The sequence below is a fragment of the Sceloporus undulatus genome, chromosome 2 (genome assembly GCF_019175285.1).
Source record: "Sceloporus undulatus isolate JIND9_A2432 ecotype Alabama chromosome 2, SceUnd_v1.1, whole genome shotgun sequence".
Lineage (NCBI taxonomy): Eukaryota > Metazoa > Chordata > Lepidosauria > Squamata > Phrynosomatidae > Sceloporus > Sceloporus undulatus.
This window is the reverse complement of record NC_056523.1, coordinates 169992837-170015308: the sequence shown is the minus strand read 5'-3', so window position 1 is coordinate 170015308 and position 22472 is coordinate 169992837. Positions and strand designations below refer to the sequence as shown.

The following is a 22472-nucleotide window of genomic DNA, read 5'->3' as shown; positions in this document are numbered from 1 at the left end:
TATTATTATTATTATTATTATTATTATTATTATTATTATTATTATTATTAATTATTTACAATGCTATAGCTGGCAGACTGCTGGTATCCTGCAGGAATAAGTTATTCCTTTGCATGTATGTGCTTGATGACTCTTTCTCCACACTGCACAACTGAGCTGACTCGTCTTTGAAAGGAAAAAAAAAGAGGATCCTGGAATTCATTCTGCAGGGGCCAGTCCCTAAAATCTCTAGACACATTCATTAAACACTTCCAATATCCAAGGAAAAGAAACACATGTTCATCACCTCCCAACACCAATGTGGCTGAAGGACAGGCAGAGCAATATGGTTCCTAACAGAAGCAAAAGTCAGATTCAGACAACACCATGCCCCCACCCTGCCAAAAACCACCAATATTTTCTCTAGTAATTCCACTGTACAAACCAAAGTTGTCTGAAAACATCTGACAAGTGACTGTTTGTTTAATGGACAAGATAGACTTACACCTTTTCCAACATACACTGGTTTTTTAGTCCATTGACTACTGGAGCCTTTCAGGAATCTTGGATTCAATCAAAAACTTTTAAAAAATCAACAAAAAGAGGAATACACCATCCGAATCCAGCCAAAGAAGCCTTTTTACAGACTTTTGGTGTTTGTTGGTGCAGGAGTTAGGAAGAAGGAAAAAAGCAATATACAGCATTGAAGATGTCCCTTCTGTTTGTCCTTCAGAGCTGTTCTCAGGCTGCATCTACACTGCAGAAATAATCCAGTTTGACTCCCATGCCTCAATGCTATGGAATTCTGGGAACTGTAGTTTGTTGTGGCACCAGAGCTCTCTGACAGGGAAGGCTAAATATCTCACAACACTACAGTTATTAGAATCCCATAGAACTGAGTCATGGCAGTTAAAGTGGTATCATACAGGATTACTTCCGCAGTGCAGATGCAGCCTAAGAGAGAGAAAAAAACACCTCCTTATTTCTTTGCCTATGCTAGTGTACAGTTTCCAACAGTATGAGGCATGTATGTAATCACCTCGTCAAAGTCGGCAATGATCTCATTGAGGAGCCGCAGACATTCAACACCCTCATTGTTGGCTTCCAGCTCCACATAGAACTCGGAGAAGTTGCTGATTGAGGCAAACATGACAGCTACGCATTCGCAGGACTGGTGGTACAGCTCATCATTTAGACGCTCACGGGCTAGGAAGTGGGCGGCCACATCTTTGGGCAAGATGTTATGTAGCAGCCGGCGATTGTAGGCCTGCAATTCTTCCATTTCCTCTTTCTCACCTGTAGCCTGGGAGAGATTGTGATGAGGGGGAGCGAAACATTATCTGTTACACCAGGGGAAAACATAAGATAAATTTTGGGCTACTTATACATCCCTGAATGATATGTAGTAGATCAACAGGGACCTCAGGCAAAATTGTGCAGAAACTGCAATAACTGCACCCCCTAAATTTTACCAGCTGAATCGAGCAAACTTGGGACAATGTTAAATGGATTTTTTTTTGTTTTTATTTTTTTTATTTATATACCGCTATTCCAAAGATCATAGCGGTGAACAGCAAGTAAGCTAATTAGCAAGTAAGCTAATTTGCCCCCAATGTTCTATCTTGGTATTCAAAACAAATCCCTAGGCTCAAAATTCATTAATATTAAGCTTGTGCTGGTCAGTGACCATAATAAATATTTATTGTGTTCTTAATATTAAGCGTATGTTTTTGCACCACTTCTTGTAATTCCTCAGTATTACAACCGGTTAGATTTGAGAAGGTAAATCGGAGGGATTCTGTTTTTGTCTCAACTTGTTAAGGTTTAGTTTTTGCAGATTAAACTAGACTTTTCCAGAGACCCTACCTCTAAGGCAGCTAATACCTTTCACCCTGGAAAGGCCAGCTGCTACCTCACACAGAGCTTGTGTGACAAGGAGTATCTCCCTGATAGGGACCAGCATCTCTGAGAAGCTGCAGTGTGGCCTTTAGCCTATGAAGACACCAAAGGTTTTCTTGGATTGAGAACTTCATCAACCAGGAGAAGGCACAGCACAGCAGACTCTTCCCCAAAATCCCTACTTCTCTTCACCCACCCCACAACTACCTGTTGTTTCCAGAGGAAGTCTAGACGGGCTGTAGACTCCACCTGCTGGGCATGCAAATAGAGAGCCAATGCAAAAAGCAGAAGGATGACAGGTGTCATGTACTTCAAGGCCACTTTGCCCTCTGCGGGACTACAAAAAGAAATGGGGGAGGGGGACAGAAGCAAGAACCAAAGAGAAAAGGAGAGAAAAAGGTATTATCTTTGCCTTCATATAGCTCTGTCCTTCATGATCTTTGTTTCTCAAACTCTACTAACTCGCATTTCCAAGCGTTTCCAGATTTTTGAAAACAACTTCAACCCATTCACCCCTTTCTGACCATCTTGGCTGGAGTTCTGTTGCATATGGCAACAATAATTCCTTATTTTTATGGCTGCATGCTATATGCAGAAAGATGGAATATACTCTGAAGCAATAAATAAAAATGCTGTAAGTTCACTTCTGTTTTTCCCTTTCTGAGAATGAATCATTCCACAAAACCCATGTCTTCAAGAAGTTTTTTGCATAACCCTTTAGGCACCATCCCTAATGAATTGAAGCCTAGGCATATATAACTTCTTTTGTTTATAATAGTCCTTTTTTCACTATTTCTTTTCCTCCACCCCAGTGGAGTCACAGTGGTGCGGCAACTCATGGACTCGTCCCATCACTGACCTCCTCCCATACCACACAGTACAGAATCCTTAGTATTGTTTTTTGTACTAATGTTACTCATAAATGGCAATTCCTGTTTATCACTGAATGTAGTGGCAATAGTTGTGACATAAACAACTACCAAAATTAAAACAATAGCTTTAAATTACATTATCATATGCGCAGCCTAAATGTATTTACATGTATATAGTTTCATGTGATTAAAAATGGGTAAAATGTGATTATTTTAAAGACTTTTTTAAAAAAAATAAAAAATAACATTTAATTTTTTTTAAAAAAATAAAGTTTTTAAAATTTTTATTTTAAATAAAGCTGGAGCCTCTCCCTTCTCCCACTGACTTTGCCCCACTCATACAATGTCAGAATCTTAAAGGCACACAGAGAAAGGTCACAGTCCATTTTTGCCAAAAGGTAGATGTTTGGGAAGCAGTGGTGTCACCTGGTGTAGTCTGCAGCCCCCACACTCCCTACTGATGCCCCTGCTTCCCTCACAGTCTAAATCTCAAATTTCAGCTCCTCAGAGCAGATACCCATCTTGTACCTCTGCTACTTCTATATGTTACTTACTACTGTAGGTATTATACATGCACTGTAACGAGCAAACAGACTTGCTCCCTCACAAGCACAAAAGCCTTCTGAAAATCCAAGTCCATCAGTCTCCAAACTCCAAAAGAAATCAGTCTTTAGGAGAGAGGAATCAGCAATGTGTAGTCCTTCAGATGCTGTTGAATTGAAACTAATATCATGCTTAGCTGATACAGTCAATGGTGAGGAAGGAGGGGAATAGCCATTCAACAACACCTGGAAAGCCACATAGCTGCTTTAGGAGACTAAGTAAAATGCCACCACACATTCCTTTCTAACATTCACAGACAATCCCTTCCCAATTCCCTCTAACCTAAGCATTAAACAGGGACCTAGAACAGTGCAGGTGGGGCAGAGGCTGGGAGGGGCAAGCTTCCTTCCTGCAATAATCAGGCCCCAAGGGTCAGGACCAACAAGATGCCAATGTAGTTGAGCTCCCCAAAGAACTACAAAAAATGTTCTAGTTTATAGGCATTTTTGCCTTTGTTTAGTAAGGTCTTGTACATTCTCCCGAGTTCCTTGATATTAATTTTATGTATTAAATATTTTCTTAATATTTTATTTTTTTTCTCATTGTTTTCATAGTAGTCACATTGTTACCTGCTTTAGCTGATGCTATTCTTTTTCTTGTTGTTCACCGTATTCTTCTGGCTTTACTGTTTCATTTACTGTTTGTAAAACTATACATGCAAGTATGCAAAATTCACCATAACTTGCCTGCCAGCTTTGAGGCTCCCTTCTACGTTAAAAAAAAATCCAGGGACCTTAGCAACAAGGAGAAAAAACCTACCACACTGTTCTGCCTTTTCCACAGGTTTGGCAGCACTCTCAGCAGACTCTAGATGTCTTCTATCAACCCTGCTTCCCCCCCATCCCCCCATCTGTTTTGTCTTTCAGTCCATATTGGGTTCCTACTCACCAGTCTTGACTACTGTATGTTTCATTGAAGGCTGGCCTGTTGTGGTAAGGAGAAGAGAAGAAGTGTGTCTACAGAGAGAGGAACAGGCCATCCGCCAGCATCCCCACCTCCCCCAAACCCTCCCCTCTGCAACCGAAGCTTGGAAAAAGTAACCTTTGGGCTACAACTTCCAGAGGCACTGAATCAGCATGGTTGCTGGAGGTTCTGATAGTTGGAAGTCCAGAAAAGTGACTTTGCTAAGCTCTGCTCAGGAGTCAATACTTGCCAAGGCAACTAAATTTTGGGACATGTTGGAAGTTGGGATATGAACTGGGGGAGGCAATGAACCCCACCCCTTAGGATTTTACAAGGGGAAGAAAGACTGACCCATACTCACCATTGAGGGACAAAGGCAGAAGGAAGGATGTTGCCTAAAGCCAAGGTGAGTAGATTGCCATATGAATGAGTGTTGGAATGTATTTTGCTTGGCTTTAGACAACAATCTTCCTTCTGGCTTGTCCCACAATGGCCATAGTTAAAACTGGACTTGTTATCTCATTTCCATACCACAAGGTTTGGCATTTCTATTGTCATTCTCGCACACACAGCCAGCTTATATAAGTCTATCCCTGGCCCCTCCATTCCACCCCATGCATCTGAGGAAGTAGACAAGCTCATATTCTTTCAGTTAGTCGTAAAGGTGCTACAAGATCCCTTTGCATACTGATTTTCCAAAGTAACCATTATATCTTTGAATTCTAAGTTCTTAATGGTTTTCAATCCATCTTGTCACATACCAATCCATCACCACTGGTGATGTTCACTTTACCATTTCTTATCACCAGTGGGTCAAACTACAGGTGAGGTTCTCTTGCATGTGGCTTCCCCACCCCAGCCCTGCACCATTTCTCATTTTTAAAAAATCACTAATCCAATGGTGCTTCAAACAATTGTCTTAAGGGAAAGAGTATTTTCCCTATCAGCAATTCTGCTAAAAATTTGCTCTCCATACTGAATTGTGTTTTTTTTTACCTCAATGGGGAAAACCACAGGAGTATTCATGCAAGGTAGAAGGAGAAACAACATGCTAGGGGTGCATTTTAGTGGGCAAATCCTCCAAAGAAAAAGCACCATTCCCCCCATATATGTATGTTGGCCCACTACCTCACTTTGTTATCTCTATAGTTGCATTTTTGTGAAATGCTGGAGAAAAAAAATATTCCTCAGTATAGCTTGGCTCTCAACCAACTGAAGTGGTTTACTTAAGTGACTGTTCTCATTCTCCCCTTGATGCCTCATAGGTCTACAACTCACCCAGAACCTTTATGTGACAATGGCATGCTTCCCCCCCCCCCCCGGCAAAACACACAACCTTTCCTACACTTTGAGAGCAGAAACACATCTTTTGGTTTGTGCTCCTTTGGAAAACTCCATGTAAAGGCTGGTGCTATACATTATTCTCAAGAGTAACAGCATCATTATCATGATCATCACCAGCACCACATTATTATAATACATTGTTGTTGTTATGGGCCTTCAAGCCAACTCTGACTTACAACAGCCTTATCCTACAGTTTTGTTGTTGTTATTATTATTACTACTATTATCAATGGTAGTGGTTCCCCACACTTTGGTCCTCCAGATGTTTTGGACTTCAGCTCCCATAATTCCTGACTGTTGGTCAAGTTGGCTTGGACTTCTGGGATCTGAAGTCCAAAACAAGTGGAAGACCAAAGGCTGGGGACCATTAGATCTGTAGCTGAACATTTCCTTTTTCTTAGTTGCATGGAAGAAAACAGGCCAGATATGAGACTCTCTTCCACCTTTCATCCTGCAACAGCAAGTACATTTCTATACCGCTTGTCAGTGAACTAGCACTCCCTAAAAGCGGTTTACAATTGCAAGCCAATTGATCCCCAACAAGCTGGGTAGTCATTTTACTGACTGACAAAAGGATGGAAGGCTGAGTGGACCTTGGAGCCCTCCTCTAGGATTGAAATTTACAACATTGTGGCTGCAGAACAGGCATTTAACTACTGCACTGTAAATCAGCATTACAGCCTCTCATGGAGAGGACTCTGGGAGCCAAGGCTAAAGGCTGAGATTCTTCCCACCCCAGCAAGAGAAGAGGATTCTTACAGGGTATTAGCAACCACCAGCAAGTCATAGTTGTCAAACAGCATCCCCTGGGGCCCCTCAGCCACGGCTAGGTACACAACCTCCATCCCCACCAGCAGCGCCAGCTTCCCAAGGCTACTGATGTGCAGGAAGACAGAAGAGGCCAGCAGACTCAGCAGCACCGAGTATGTGAAATACTAGAGGAACAAATGAGAAAGAGAAAGAGATGTAAGAACCCCCCCCTCACAAAATCAGATTAGTTCCTAGAAGCCCATACTCATTCTCTTGGGACAAGCACAACACCTCTGATTCCTCTCGAATTGAGAGACTTCGAGGCCTAATCCAGAATAGCTTTAATGTTATTTTCTCTTCCTCTTGCCTCCACACATACAGATACTTCAACATCCTACCTTTTACGCTCCATGGCCCAAATAAGCAATCAGCTATCAAGGTACTCCTTGCGAGGGGAACAAGTAGTGGTGGTGGTGGAGGAGGAGGAGGAGAAGCAATCCGCAGAGTGCAAAGTAAATGCTCAAATGTCTGATGGAGCCCAGAGTCCCATTCACAAAGTTTCACACTTTTGATTCAATTGGATCCCATCTCCCTCACACTGAAATATTTCTAGGCTATACATACCTCAGGGAAGTTGCAGTTAGAAGCACCATTTCCCTGGCAGGGAAGAATGTCTGACGCCAATGAGTAGTTGAGGGCATGGATGAGGCAGGGCCCAACAGCAGCTGGAGTAATGTTGAGAAATCCGGCAATGCAGTCTTGGAGCCGGAGCCGGCTGCAAGCAAACTGGGTTGAGGGAGGGAAAAATGGCTAGCTATGTAGGACTGCTAATGAATTCGATCCTGTGCTATTGTTCCAGAGATACCCAACCTCAACATCTCAGAGATTTATGGCAGCAGAGATGGGGAGCCAATGTCCTGAAACCCTGAGATTCTAGGGCTGGAGACAGACAATAAGTTTCTCAGAGAGCTGACAGTGCTTGAAAGCAGAGCTGCTTCTTATTGTATGAATATCCCAGAGGTTGGAAACATTAGTATTACAGCTAACATATTACCATTAAATTGTTAAACAAAGGAATTCACTGTCCTAAATCCAACTGAATCCTAGCAGAATGGGGGGGGGGGGACCCACTAGCACAGTTGTGCTGAATTACACCTTTGTGCAAGTAGTCATGCAAAGCAGCAGTGCAAAAAAAGGTGTACAATAAAAACAGTACTGGACTCCACCTAACTAGGATAGTGAGCCACTGCTAGTGCAACAGGCCTTGCATTAACACAATAACATAATTGGACATGGGTCATGTTAAGAGAAATGTGATTTAAAAAAAACCCCATTAATTACTTGGCTCAATTGTTAGACTGAATATTATTTTAAAGGTTTTTTTTAAATGGACACCAACAAACTAAAGAAATGAGAGGCGTCATTAATCAAAAGTAGCATCACTGGAATTTGATGATTAAAGGAACCATTTTTAAATGGTTGAAAATTATGACAATTTTAACAAGGCTCAGTGATGAATTAATTTTAACAGATTGCTTCCAAGTGTTGGCACCATTCTGGCTACTTCTGTTTCTGATACGCAAGCCTTCCTCTTGTTTTAAAACCATGCAACAACGATTTGATCAGAGGCAGCTACAGGACAACAAAGTTAAAGAGGTGTGGGGGTCTGGTGATGCCTCTTCAACCACTCTGTTTTGCATCCGAAACAAATATTCCTTCTTTCACTTCAGATACATTGCACAGTTTATAATCATATGATACCACTTTAGCAGTTATGGCTTCATCTTGTGGAGTGCTAGGAACTATAGTTTGGTGAAATGCTTAGAATTTTCTGCTAGATCATTTTAGTACTGTAGCTTGGGGGAGTGGACTGCAACACTCTCTAGAGAGAATCCTACGTCCCACTAAACTTTCAGGAATAAGCACGATGGAAGCACAACCCAAAAGTGGTATCGAATTGCTGTAACTGTGTCGTGGAGATACACTCTTTGTCTCTGGCCTACAGCAAGCATTATCATCCTTCATGACATCCACCAGATTTGTTCTAAACTGTCCTTTCCAGGACCATCACACCAACCCACCTCCTGCCTCAGCACCCACTCCCCAGTCCTCATACCATGTTGATAAAAGCAGAGATGAAGACAAGCAGGATGGCAGCAACACCTGTGATTGTGCTATTAATCCGAGACTGGATGATCTTCTGGGAGACATGCTGTAAGGTAGCAGGAAAGGGCTGTAGAGAGTCACAAAAGGTAGCATATGAGATGTAGGGAACCAAGAAGTTACCACCATTCCCACCTGCTTAGGGCTAAGAGGCATTAATGAGATGGAACCTGAGCAATGAAATAGTTATGAGGTCCAGCTCACATTCCCCTCAACCTGATTACAATTTTGTATATGTTTTACTGTATTCTTTGTCTTTTTGTAAGCTGCCTTGAGGTCCAGCCTGGGAGTAATGTGAGATATAAATAAAATGATGGATGATGGATGAATGGACATGAATCCAGATAGAAATTTAGCTTGTTTGCTCAGCAGAACTTTGGCGGAAAGGCTTTTTTGGAACTATAGCTCCCAGAATTTACCCAGTAAAATTCCCACCTGGCCATGCTGGCTGAGGGACTCTGGGACTTGTAGTTCAAAAACAAGTTTCCAGGGCTCTGTGGAGCTCATGCTTGCTTGTAGATTAGTCCCAGGTTCAATCCCTAGCATCACCAGTTAAACAGATCAGATTACAGATGACAGTAATGGCCTCCTACTGTTAATACCAGGCTAGACAGCAATCTGTGTCTAGTTGCCCAAGATTAGACAAAGGAGGAAACTACAGGGAGTAGTTTCTATAGGTAGATGAACCGGGAAGACTGTGCTAACTACAAAAGGGAAGTTGGATTATATTTTGAAAAATGTCCATAAAACTGCCAGGCTGTGATGTCTCCTTGATCTGAACAGCCACAGGATTGCTCTCCTGTTGCTGGCTGCTGACCTGCTTAGCCTTGGTTTACTACACCCTTAGCTTGACAGAAGCTTTACTGGTAATGCAACAGGACATTTGCTAAGACCAGCAAATCAAGGCTTCAAGGAACTGGAAGGACACCGTGACTAAAATCCCACTGTGCCCTGGTGGGGTCCATAGGCAAGCAGAATGGAAGTGTTCTTAGGACAGATCAGAGACCATTCATTCGTGGGGTCCTACTGAAGGAAGAATCAGAAAGAACGTCACTTACCCCAAGGCAAGAATAGATGGCGCAGACAAAAAGGATGGTGGCCAGGATGCTGAAGATGCTGATGTAGGCACCAAGCATCAGAGGGGAACTGTGGGGAGATAGGCAAGGATCAGGCATGCCTGTTTTGGCTATCACCATAAAGTTTACTTTTCACCATCTATCTGCTTCAAACATATTGATATATGGTATCGCATAGTATAGTGGTTTGAGTGTTGGACTACAACTCTCGAGACCATTGTCCAATTCCCAGCTTGGAAATATAATCCATTGGGTGACTTTGGGCAAATCACATGCTCTCAGCCTCATAGGAAGGCAATGGCAAACTTCCTGTGAATAAGTCTTGCAAAGAAAACCCTATGACATAGTTACCATAGGTCAGAAATGACTTGAAGGCACACAACAACAACTGTACTATACCTGTGTCAATGATCTTATATTTTGTATTAGGGTGCTGTACAGAAGACAGGAGCAACTAATTTTTTTTAAAACAGTGCTTTCCTTCCTCTGAGGATCCCTTACTTTCACGACTAGGTTGGCTTTATTGGGAAACAGCCTTTCCTCCTTTCTTCTTCCATAAATATCAAAACAAAAATCTCCACCAAAACAGTTGATCTTACTAAGCACTTCATCCCCATATGACCTGACTTCACACAGCAATGTTAACAAAATTATAAATTTCATCAGGCTGCTACTGCCTTTCCCTGACGAGAATCACCATACAATGCAATATGCATCACGTTGGCAGGGGTCGATAGAAGATGTAGTCCAGTACCTCTGGAGGATACCAGATGGGAAGATGCTGGCCCAGCAAATGACATTCTCCCTACCTGGATGGTCCTCTGTGTTTTGTCTCATCTTAAATATCAGATGGGCAGTACAGTTGGGAGTGGAAGCTTGAATGTGGTATCTACAAGAATGCATCTATTCACAGGGAAGCACCGTATGTGTATATACTTCCTACTTACTACAAATGAAATTCCGCAGTAATTTCCCTGGAGCATCTATGGTAGCAAATAATTTCACTGTGTCAAGTGAAAATTGGATAGAGGACATCTTGAATTTCTACTTGAATAACTAAGTAGAGGCCCACTGATTCAGATGGTAGGAATAAGATCTTTGAAGTCTCCTACTCCTTCCTCTAACAAAAGCCTTCCTCAGTCTAGGGATTTCCAGATACTGGTGGATTGCAATTATTAGCATTCTTAAACATCAACCATACTAGCTGGAACTGTTGGAAGTTGTGGCCTCACAACACCAGGAGGGCTCCAGGTTGGGGAAAGCTGCTCTGGACCATCAGGGAATGCTTTTATTAGGAATTGGCAGCTTTGAGATGCAGTCCATCCAATGAGAATACATCACAGTAATCGCTATGTAGATCTTCAAGACTGTGCTTGGGACTATTCATTTGTACACCTTAGTGTATATAGATCCTGCCCACAAATGCACCAGCTTGAAAAGCTTAGTTTACACAGCTATGTTACATACTGGTGTCCTGTGGTGCATACATCTTCACTTTCTGTAAGCATGCACACACAAGTGCGTATGCATATGTACATACATGTTTTCATGTAGAGTACACAGTGAACATACTCTTGTACATATGTCACTTACTGAGGGAAGATAACTATCTGGATACAGCATATGAAGCAGAAGACCAGCACCGTGCAAGCCACGTAGCCTCCAAAACGAGTATCTACCTTTTTGGAATACTACAAAAGGGAAGGAAAAGAGAATGGGTATTACTACAAGATGCTCAGGGCTCATGTTAGAAGAACCATTCAGCAAGCAAGGATGGAAAAGCAAAGGGAAGGGATACCTTTCTCTCTAACTCAGGTTTCTGGAAAGTTAGCAGGAATCGCTTGACATGATCCTTGCGTAGCTGGTCAATGCTTCGAGCATCAATGGCACGGCCCAGAAACTCATCTACTTCATCTTCAGGATTCAACGCTTCCTGTGTGCTTCGACTGCAAGAGAGTGACGGGTTAAGACAGGCCTTTCCAGTGTGAATTCCATCCATCTCTCCCCACCAGAGCGTTTAAAAATTACTTGTGAGGACTATACTCTGCCAAATCCCCCTTGTCTTAAAAAAGTAACTTTTCTACCTTTCCTACACAGTTGGTAAAGGGGTTTTCCCCACTCAGCTCAGAACCTGCTGAAAACACAAAAGGGACATATAATAATAAAGGCACTCACTTGTCCTTACTGGCATCATCAATACCCTAAGGAACAAGAAACAGAGAAAAATCATTTTCAAGTGCACACAGTTTTTTTAAAAATAAAATCTTACACATACCACTACAATTTATATATTGAACAAACTGTATGTATGCTCTTCCTCTATGTCATTCAATTACGTTCACTTTAAAATGCATATCCAAAATGGAGAAATGCCAGACAATTGTGACAGAATGTTATTGATCCTGCATGTAACTGGTGAAGGTCTGAATTTATTTCATTGCACTAATGAAAGTTAGAAAATAATAAGGAGGCAAGCATCACATGCTCCAATATGGTCAACTGTTTAGTCATTTTAAAAGAACCCAAAACATTTTGGCCTTTATGTGAAAAGGCCCTCTTCAGGAGCAGAAATCAATGGAGTTATAAATACTCTCCAAAACACAGAACCCTACTGGTCCATTTCTGCTGAAGGTCTCTGAGAAAGCCTTTTCTTGTAAAGGCCGAAATGTGTTGGGCTATTTTAAAAGGAATAAACAGTTGACCATCCTAGAGCACATGGAACTTGTCTACTTATTGTTTTCTGCTTTTAACATGTTTTTCAGTTCTCCACTAATGAATGTCAGCAATAGCTGTGAGTTTAATGTCCACATTAACCAGTTTCTCTTACTTTACCACCTGTCCACAACAACTGATATTATTTATATTCCTATATGTGTGTATCAACAGTCACCACACATTAGACCATCATAAGAAGGAGGATATGTAGAAACAGAAATTCGTGAAAGTTCAAAGCCAAATTCTGAATTGTTTTTATTTTTTATAACACCCTCTGTCCTCCCATATCGTCTATTTCACACAACAGCCTCATGTTTCACTCTGGTCCCAGTCTTTAGGTCCTACTCTGCTTTTGAGAGCTGAGAAGAAAAATGGCACAAATGGCATTCTAATTCCCAGGCTACTTGTACACTACCTTAAACAGACAAAGAGTAGCAGAGCCCTTCCCTGAGCTCACAGTCCCATCACTGAACACACATAGGAGTGCAATAAATCTGCCTCACCTGGCCTTTGGCCAAACAAACTGTAATGCTCTGGGCCTTCAGCATACCAGTATGGCTAAGATTTACAGCTAGAAGGCAGGGAGGCCTGCAGGCTGGTTAATGCTCAACTTTGTAGGTGTGGTAAAGGGGTAACAAAGAGGCCCAAGAAGAGCTTGGAAATGTTATTGGAGACAACACTGTCGATCGTTCTCTTTCAGAAAGCCATCATGTCATCTCTACTGCCCACCTAACTTTAGGCACAAGTCCTGACTTACTCTGACAGCCTTTTCTATTATTTTTATTTATAGATACATTTATGTTTCACCCTTTCAGCCTAAACAGTTCCTGGAGTGCAGAGACATGGCTATGTTAGTCTGGAATATCAGTATGCAAAGGGATCATGTAGCACCTTTGAAACTAAGGTCCAAAACAGATAGCAGAAATAATTCAGATTGAGATCGCTTTAACTGTCTTAGCTCAGTGATAGGGAACCCTGGGAATTGTGGTTTATGGTGGCACCAGCGCTAAATGTGAGACATTTAGAAGGCTAAATGTCTCACAAAACTACAACTCCCAGGATTTAAAGTGGGCATTTTAAATGGTCTCAAACTAGATTATTTCTGCAGTCTGTTTCAAACCTAACTGTGTGAAAGAAGTTGTAACATAAGCTTTTGTAGACTTGGTCTACTTCTACTACATCTGAGGAAGTAAACCAAGTCTACAAAAGCTGATGCCACAACTTTTTTCACAGAGTTAAGATTCCTGGAGTGATTACACACTGACACACATGCCACTAACCATCACTAACAAAATATTTAAACAGTACAGCATAACGGATATAATGTTGAAATCACATTGTATCAGGGGCAATAAAATAATGAACCCATATGGAACTTCAGCTGAAAAAGTTTTCACATGGTTCTGAGAAAATAGCAGAACTGGCATCAGACAAGCATGGTGGGGGAGTCCAAGATGGCAAGCCACCCTCTTGGAAAACTTGCTTCACCTTAGACTGAGAAAGGACTCAAAGAAGATCCTGAGGTATACTGGTGCCAAGCCATTTAGGACTTTACAAGTCAACAACTGACATAAAATTGTAGCTGTGTAAACCTGTTTCATTTGAGGGCAACAAGTGTTGTGCAAGATCCACCTGTTTAAGAACCTTGCCCAGAAGGGAAATTCTCAGAAACAGGAATTATTGTGAAGATTTATGTGTGACCATAGCACCAAGTCGCAAGACTACCTCTTATGAAACAAGGTATTCTTGGCCCTCCATATCTACGGATTCAACCACCCACATCTTGAAAATATTTTTAAAATATATTTTATTTAAATAAGTAAATTCAAAAAAGCAATTTTATGCATTTTTCTATTTTATATAAGGGAAACCATTTCATTACACCATTGTATTTAATGGGACTTAAGCATCCAGAGATTTTGGTATTCATGGGGGTTCGTGGAACCAAATCTTAGCAGATACAAAGGGCCTACTGTATTTATTTAAAACCTTGCCAATCAGGCTCCTGGGAGGAAGAGCAAGGGTCGAACACACAGGTAGGTGCCCTCACTTTTCTAACCCCCATCCCATTCAATGCATTTTGCAGTAGAAGTGCATCCCAACAAAACATGACTCTACAGCGTTCTGAAAACATTCATACACACTATAGTTAAGGTAGCATCCATATTCCTGCACATCCAAGCAATTTTATCATTAAGATGTTTAGCAAATGAGTCACAGCAGGCTTCTCCAACTACTAATTGTGGGCTCAGACACAGTAAGTCCCACAGAACTCACTGGGTGACACTGTATGGATGCAAGAGCAGTGGTCATGAAGCACTGATGTTTTTGGCACCATTGCTGCTACAGAGACAGCTTGAATGTGAGCTTTCTCTGTATTAGGTTTCACTGTGATGCTTCCATCACCTGCATTTTGGTCAGAATAGCAGATAAAGAGGAAAATGGCTACTATCCAGTCAGCACTGACACTTACAGGTGATTGTGTTTACTGCCCAACTAACAGAGCAACCAAAGCACACCACTGGTAGATGAACATGAACTACATCAACCAAATGCTCTCAGGAATACACCTGATCCATCAGCCTCAGGGACTGTGGTCTGGGACCCAGTCTCTGAGAAGATGGGCTAGATCACAGTCCCAGAAGCTGATGGTTAAATGGATTTAGTTACAGGAGGATGATAAGTACTGTAAATTTCACCAGGAGGAGATCTGACCAAGGAACAGGATGACAGAGAAAGATAGCTTCTGAGAAACTTAAAAATGCCTGCAAGGCTGGGTGTGGAAATGAACTCCAAAAAAGCCTTGTTGCTGTTGCTGTTGTGTGCCTTTCAAGTCATTTCCAAGTAATGGAAACCCTAAGGCAAATTTACTATGGTGTTTTCTTGGAAAGTTTCTTCAGAGGGGATTTGCCATTGCCATCTTTTGAGAATGAGAGTGTGTGACTTGTCCAGGGTCACCTAGTGGATTTATATGGCCGAGTGGAGATTCGAACCCTGTTCTCCAGAGTAATAATCCAGCGCTCATACCACTATGCCACCCTGGTTTTCCCTGCAGCACCTTAGCTCCTAACAAACATGGCACAGCAATAGATCAGATAAGGCAGTAACAACAACCAAAGGGCAGGGCCAGATTACACTACAGCCACCCGCGCCATAGCAACAAGCCAGAGGGCATAAAATCACACCAGACAATGCACTGTCCCAAGCAACAACACTGTATGTAGTGACAAAAGTTGTTATCAAAAGTGACACCATGGTGGCCAACAGCACTGTACCAAAATCCACTAAACAACCAATGCCATAGCAATAACCTGTATCTTAGCAACCAACAAACTGACTGTCACCCACAGCAATGGATGATGGGAGGCCAGGGGGGGCTGTCACTTAGCAACTAGGGAGCTATAATCATGAAGAACATATTAAATAGTGGGTGGAATTACAATTTTTAAAACCCTGAGAGCATGCAAATTGGCTCAGAACCTTTGGATTTGCATAACGGGCTTTATCTGCACTTTGTTGAAATTGAGATGGGGCAGGGGAACTGCACAACGGAAGGCTCATAACACGTTTGCTTTTTTAAAAGCAAGCAAACCACAGATTAGGAGACAGCAGGCACCCCCAACTTAGTGCTACAATTCTAGCTAGGAATGCTAGAAGTTCAGGCCCAAATCTTCCAGAAGATACCAGGTTGAAGAAAGCTTGAATAGGTTCTTAGTCAGGAGTAAAAGGGTCCTTTCACACTACACAATGATAACACCGTGATTTCACTTTCATAAAATCATAGAGTTGGAAGAGACTGCAAGGGCCATCCAGTCCATCCCCCTGCCATGCAGGAAATCTAAATCAAAGCATCCCCGACAGATGGCCATCCAGCCTCTGCTTAAACACCTCCAAGGAAGGAGACTGCACTACACTCCGAGGGAGTTTGTTCCACTGTCAAACAGCCCTTACTGTCAGGAAGTTCTTCCTAATGTTGAGGTGGAATCTCTTTTCCTGTAGCTTGCATCCACTGTTCCGGGTCCTAGTCTCTGGAGCAGCAGAAAACAAGCTAGCTCTCTCCTCAATATGACATTCCTTCAAGTATTTAAACAGGGCTATCGTATCACCTCTTAACCTTCTCTTCTCCGGGCTAAACATCTCCAGCTCCCTAAGTCGTTCCTCATAGGACATGGTTTCCAGACCTTTCACCATTTTAATCGCCCTCCTTTGGACACGCTCTAGTTTCTCAACATCCTTTTTAAATTGTGGTGGCCAGAACTGGACACAATATTCTAGGTGGGGCCTGACCAGAGCAGAATAGAGTGGCACTATTACTTCCCTTGATCTAGACACTATACTTCTATTGATGCAGCCAAAAATTTCATTGGCCTTGTTAGCTGCCGCATTGCACTGTTGACTCATGTTCAATTTGTGGTCTACTTGGACTCCCAGATCCCTTTCACACGTAGTCTCGTTCAGCCAGGTGTCACCCATCCTATATCTGTTCATTTCATTTTTCAACCCGAAGTGCAGTACTTTAACTGCCATGGCAGCAGCCTATGGAATCCTGGGGTTTGCAGTTTAGGGAGGGGCATTGAGAATTCTTCTCCTTAGTGTTACTCTGGTGCCTCTGACCAAATTACAACCCTAGGATTCCATAGGAGGCAGCCACGACAGTTAAAGTAGAATCATAGCACTGTATTGTATAGTGTAAGCAGTAGTAGTTTGAGTGTTGGACTATGACTCTGGAGACCAGGGTCTGATTCCCAGCTCAGCCATGAAACCCACTGGATGACCCTGGGCAAGACATATGCTCTCAGCCTCAGGGAAAGGCAATAGCAAACCTCCTCTAAAGAAATCTTGCCAAGAAAACCCCAGGATAGATCACCTTAAAACCAAAAAGCAGGTCCCATAGACCAGGAAAGGGTAAACTGGAGCCTGGGGGCCACATGTGCCCTCCCTGGCTTCTTTTTCTACTCTTGAATCCTCCGGATTGCCCTTTTTTGTGTGATGAATGGCCTCTTCTGGAAGCCTTCAGGAGTAGCAATTCTCCTTTTAAACAATGTACCTTTTCACCCTTTAAACAATTCACCTGGCAACACACATCACAACGTTTCACCTAAAAAGGCTAGATTTTCAAAACCAGAAGTCAGGTTCTGGCCACTTCTCGTCTGACCTCTGTTTTCTGGTATCTGGGTTGCCCCCCCCCCCCACTTTTCATGTGTACCCCTCAATGAAATGCGAAAACACACACTTTTATTCTCTCGTTTAAAATAAAATCCAGGACTCCAGATTCTGCAGGATTAATTTAAGGTCTAAATTCCATACATGGTTATCAGAGCTGTAGCAATTTTTAAACCTTCTCTCTCTAAATTTCCCTTTCACCTTTCAATGTTTCTCTCTCCTCTACCAATTTAAACAGTCACACATGTGTTTACTTAGAGTGGAACAGTAACTGCTCCATGCTACAGTTACTATGGCTATAACAATTCTCCATTTGTTTTTGTTCTTTTTACACAAAAGAGAGAAAGAAGGAAAGCAGATATATTGTAGGGAGGTAGCAGTTAGGAAGGAAAAAACACAAAGGGGAAACATGATTCTGCTCCTCCAAAAGTGGAGTGTACAGTAGACGGTGGTAGCAAATTATACCATGAGAAGGAAATAAATATTAAACGTTCTTTCTTGCAAAATTCTCTTCAGACCTGGAACCCTTTAAACTACAAACCTATAGCACCATCATTCCACTTTTAACTGCCTTGGCAACACCATGTGGAAAGTGTGTGTATGTGGTGGGGGGAGAGGCTATTATAGTCTGGAGAAGTACCAGAGGAGCTCTTGGGCTGAGAATACTAAATTTGTTGTTGTTACCTGCCCTTGAGTTAACCTCAACTCATGGTGACCCTATGGATGAGACCCCTCCAAAAGCCCATGTCCTCACTGCTCTGATTAGCTCCTGCAGGCTCAGGTCCATGGCCTCATATTACATCTAATCATCTGGCATGTGGTCTTCCTCTCTTTCTGCTGCCTTCCACCTTTCCTAGCATCACTGTCTTTTCAAATGACTTCATGTCTTCCCATGAGGTGGCCAAAGTATGGCAGCTTCAGTTTAGTCATCCTGCTTCCAGGGAGAGTTCAGGCTTGATCTATTCTAATATCTACTTGTTTGTCTTCTTGGCTTGTCCATGGTATTCTCAGTACTATTCTCCAGCACCACATCTCAAATGAATGTATTTTCTTTCTATCGGCCTTTTACACTGTCCAGATCTGACATCAATGAACGATGATGGAGAATGCAATGGCTTAGACCAGCCAGGTTGGTCGCCGAAAAATCAGGAGGCGATCATATAACTCTAGTTCTGGAATCTTTACACTGGCTGCCAATTAGTTTCTGGGTACAGTACTAGGTGTTGGTAATTACCTTTAAAACCCCACATGGCTTAGGTCCAGCTTACTTAAAGAACGTTTCCTTCAATACAATCCACCCTGCACACTCAGGTCCTCTGGGACAAATTTACTACAGACTAAGAAGACCAAACTTGCTGTGGTTACCCAGAGGACCTTCTCATCGGCTGCTCCTAAACTTTGGAATGACCTAATGATCCATCACATAACATCTCATGAGGCCTTTAAAAAAGCCATCAAGATGGACTCTTCTGGCGGCATTCCCAGACTAATACATGGGCCCTCTCCACTTTCCCACAACTGTGCCTCCTTGACTCTCCTTTAAATCGCCTCATTGTAATGGGGATTAAATTTTATTTTAATTTTTATTGCGATTTTAATAACTCGATTTTTATGATGTTGTATTTTAATTGTGGTTAGGGGTTGTGTTATTATTTTACAATGTTTTATTTTTGATTGTAACCCACCCCCATCCTCCGGGGAGAGGCGGGATATAAATAAATAAATAAATAATAAGATTGTCACATTAGTGTTCAGAGTTATATCTTTACACTTTGTCCAGTTCTTTCATAGTTGCTTTTTCCCGTCCTAAACTTCTTCTGATTTCTTGACTGTAGTCTCAATGTTATCTATGATGGATTTTTGTAGGTCTTCCATGGTCATTATTTCTGTTTTCTTAATGTTCAATATTAAGCGTACCTTGATACTTTCCTCCTTGATCTTCTTCAGTAAATGTTACATATCTTTGTTGGTTTCTGCTAGTAGTATTGCATCATTTACATTATCTTAGGCTGTTAATGTTCCTTCCTTCGATCTTACTCCTCCTGCCCACTACAATATTTTCTGTATACAGACTGAATAAATAGAGTGATAGTATGCAGCCTTGCCTGATCCCTTTGCCAACTGGGAACCATTCTGCTTCTCTATATTCAGTTCTGATGGTAGCCTTTTATCCTGAGTACAGGTTGTGCATCTGGACAATCAAATGTAGTTGTACTCCCATTTCTCTGAGATTATTCCATAGCCTTTCACAATCTATGTTGTAACTTTGCTGCAGTCAATAAAGTACATGGAGATTTTCTTCTGGAATTCTCTGGTGTGCTCCATTGTACATCGTACGTTTGTGATGTGGTCCCTAGTGCCTCTAGTGAACTGGAGAACCAGGGGGATGTGGAATGAAATGGAGTATCCAGGAAGAGGGCACCATAAGATTGGTGAATATCTGAAACTAAGCACTGCAACATTTTAGTGCACATCTCACTTGCCCCAACTAACTCCAACTCACCCCCCCTTCAAAATATATATTGGAGCGTTCATGCAACCAGCAGTCCATACCTCCAAAGCAGTATGCCTGTATCAAACCCCAAAGAGACACTCTGAGCTTGTTTTGGGTGGAGAAAACCATCTCCCACACAGAGAAGTGACAAACGAAATGGAACACTGAGTTCTCGGCCAGAGGCACTTTAATCTCCGTTCCACTCTTTACAAATCAATACTGTACTCACATGGACAGAATCTCACGCCTATACAACACAACATACGACACCCACATTGGGCATTGGAGCTCCTCCCTTATATACATTTGCCATCTCCAGACATTTAGTTCAGCCTCTTTCCAGTGTGCTACAAGTCCCTCATGTGGCATGACTTTGTACTTTTTGCCACTTGCTGATTTTATGTCCTGACATGATTGCATCATACCCCATTGCCTCATCTGGGTCTAAATGCTTGGTCATCATGGCCTCCTATGACACACAGTAACCCTGTTACCTTTGTCCCACATCTGTACATTTTCCAGGATACCTAAATCCTGATATATAGATCCAGCCAGGCTTCACATATTGGGAGGCAAGGTGCCTGTGGTTGCGTGATGGGGCTGAGGGGGGGGGGGGGGGGCTGAGATGGAGAAGGACTCAAGCAGTAAGCCTATAGTACTTTGTACACAAAGTACTTATACACAAAGGAGACAAGCCAGCTGCTGATCAGGACAATTTCTTGGTCTTGACCCTGCTCCTTCTAATCAGTCTCCATCAGGAGCAGTTATTTCTGTTACATTACACCTTAGGTACAACTGTAGCAAGCAACTGACCCTCCTCCAAGACATAGCCAAGTGGCTGGGTGACTGTTGCATCGCTCTATAAATCACACAACAATAAACTCCAATCATGTGTTTCACATACAAATCAAGGGAGCTCTTTAGAAAGGTCAATGTTTTTATTTTTAATACTTAAAAACAAACAAATATATATACCGTATTCAGATGCAAAATCTTGGCCTCCAGCTTTCATTCAGAAAAAACAGAACAAAAAATGTGTCACTTATTTACCAGAAGGTAATATGGGGGAAGCTGTTAAGGCAAGAACCGAATCAGGTTTTTATTACATGCCCAGAAAGCTTCATAGGCTATTTTTGTTCCAGTGCATGCACACAAGGAACTCTCATTCTCCCCACCCAAACAAAATTACCAAAAGTAATTCAGGTGCAAAAGCTATGGCCTTTTCCCTTGCCAAAACACTTATTTCCTTTTCAGATATGTGCCTGATCTGAATCTTAAAAATTCATTTAAATTGTCCCTGGCAACAAACAAACAAATAAACAGTCTTGTGTAACTGCTAGCAACATGTCGAGACTGATGGCAGTAAAGTGTCATCATAATCTGATCACACACACAAACCCACAACAACATCAAAAGCCTCTGGCACAAACTAGTAAGCAACTAGCCAAATAAAGTATGCCAAAGCCTATGAAGATGATGATGATGATGACATACTTTTACCAAGGACAACCAGCAAGCTGGTGAGGCGAGGACTAGCTATTCAGCTGAAATTTTCTCAAGTACATGTTTTTAATTGTGTTAAACTGGGCATTTAATTTTAGTTCTCTTTTAAAAGTCGATATTAGCTTAAAGTGTAATTATATTATTACTTTATTTAGCAATCCTGTGAGGCACCCTTGAGTCCCATCTTTAAACCAGTTAAAGGAGACATGGGAAGGAGGTTTTCTTCAAACTCAGAAACCCATAAATACCGTCTGGAATGACCCAGCTTGAATTGCAAATACTATCAGAGCTGAAGGACTGGAGGAATGAACAACTACCTGGGACTGCATTCCAAAGTCTGGGTGCCACTGTTGAGAAAGTCCTGTTCCAGTAACTCAGCCCCAACAGCCTCTTATTTCAAATGGCATGGTGGGTGGATTAAAGTACAAGGAGGCTCTCACAGAGCTAGGGTAGCATAAGACCTTCCACACTGTACAGTTCATGCCATTCTCATAAGAACTGCCCTTTGAAGAGATTGAATCAAAAGCTTCTCAAGTGGCTCACACTACAAAAATAGAACATATAGATCTATATATCCTGTTGTTGAGTGACAAGGTAATATGAATTACAAAAAAGGGTGGAGGCTTCATTTGTTTTCTCAGCTGCTAAGATTGAGGTAGGTCTGTCTTTTTCAGACATGATTTGCTGCAAATTGGATAAAATGTAACTGACATGTTATATGCACCATTTTATTGCTGGTAATCCTGCTGTATTGTAACTTTACAGTTATGGCCTGCAGCTTTACACAACTGCCCCCATCTCATCCTCACCATCCCTCAACCAAGGTCATTTCCTCTAGCACATGGCTTACTATCTTCTCAGCACAATTCAAGGTGACCTATACACAACCTTAATGACTTGGTACATGCAGGTGTTGGAGGCATTATCTCCTTTATTCCTATTTTCTCCTCTGTCCCATTACAAACTTCAGGGCTGGTCTTACCATTAAGTAAAGTGAGGCAGCTTCCT

General features: G+C 42.0%; 1 protein-coding gene across 2 annotated transcripts in view; it reads right to left on the bottom strand.

The window, feature by feature from the left end:
* Nucleotides 1-22472, bottom strand: part of ADCY6 (adenylate cyclase 6) — a 65857-nt gene that overhangs the window by 8836 nt on the left and 34549 nt on the right. For both annotated transcript variants that reach the window (XM_042450216.1, XM_042450217.1), the window contains exons 11-20: nucleotides 11765-11790; nucleotides 11388-11535; nucleotides 11183-11280; nucleotides 9572-9659; nucleotides 8467-8583; nucleotides 6975-7136; nucleotides 6360-6535; nucleotides 4242-4277; nucleotides 2086-2215; nucleotides 1019-1282 (exon numbers count right to left, since the gene is read on the bottom strand). In XM_042450216.1, the coding sequence (XP_042306150.1) occupies nucleotides 1019-1282; nucleotides 2086-2215; nucleotides 4242-4277; nucleotides 6360-6535; nucleotides 6975-7136; nucleotides 8467-8583; nucleotides 9572-9659; nucleotides 11183-11280; nucleotides 11388-11535; nucleotides 11765-11790 (1245 nt within the window). The remainder of the gene's footprint in view (nucleotides 1-1018; nucleotides 1283-2085; nucleotides 2216-4241; nucleotides 4278-6359; nucleotides 6536-6974; nucleotides 7137-8466; nucleotides 8584-9571; nucleotides 9660-11182; nucleotides 11281-11387; nucleotides 11536-11764; nucleotides 11791-22472) is intronic.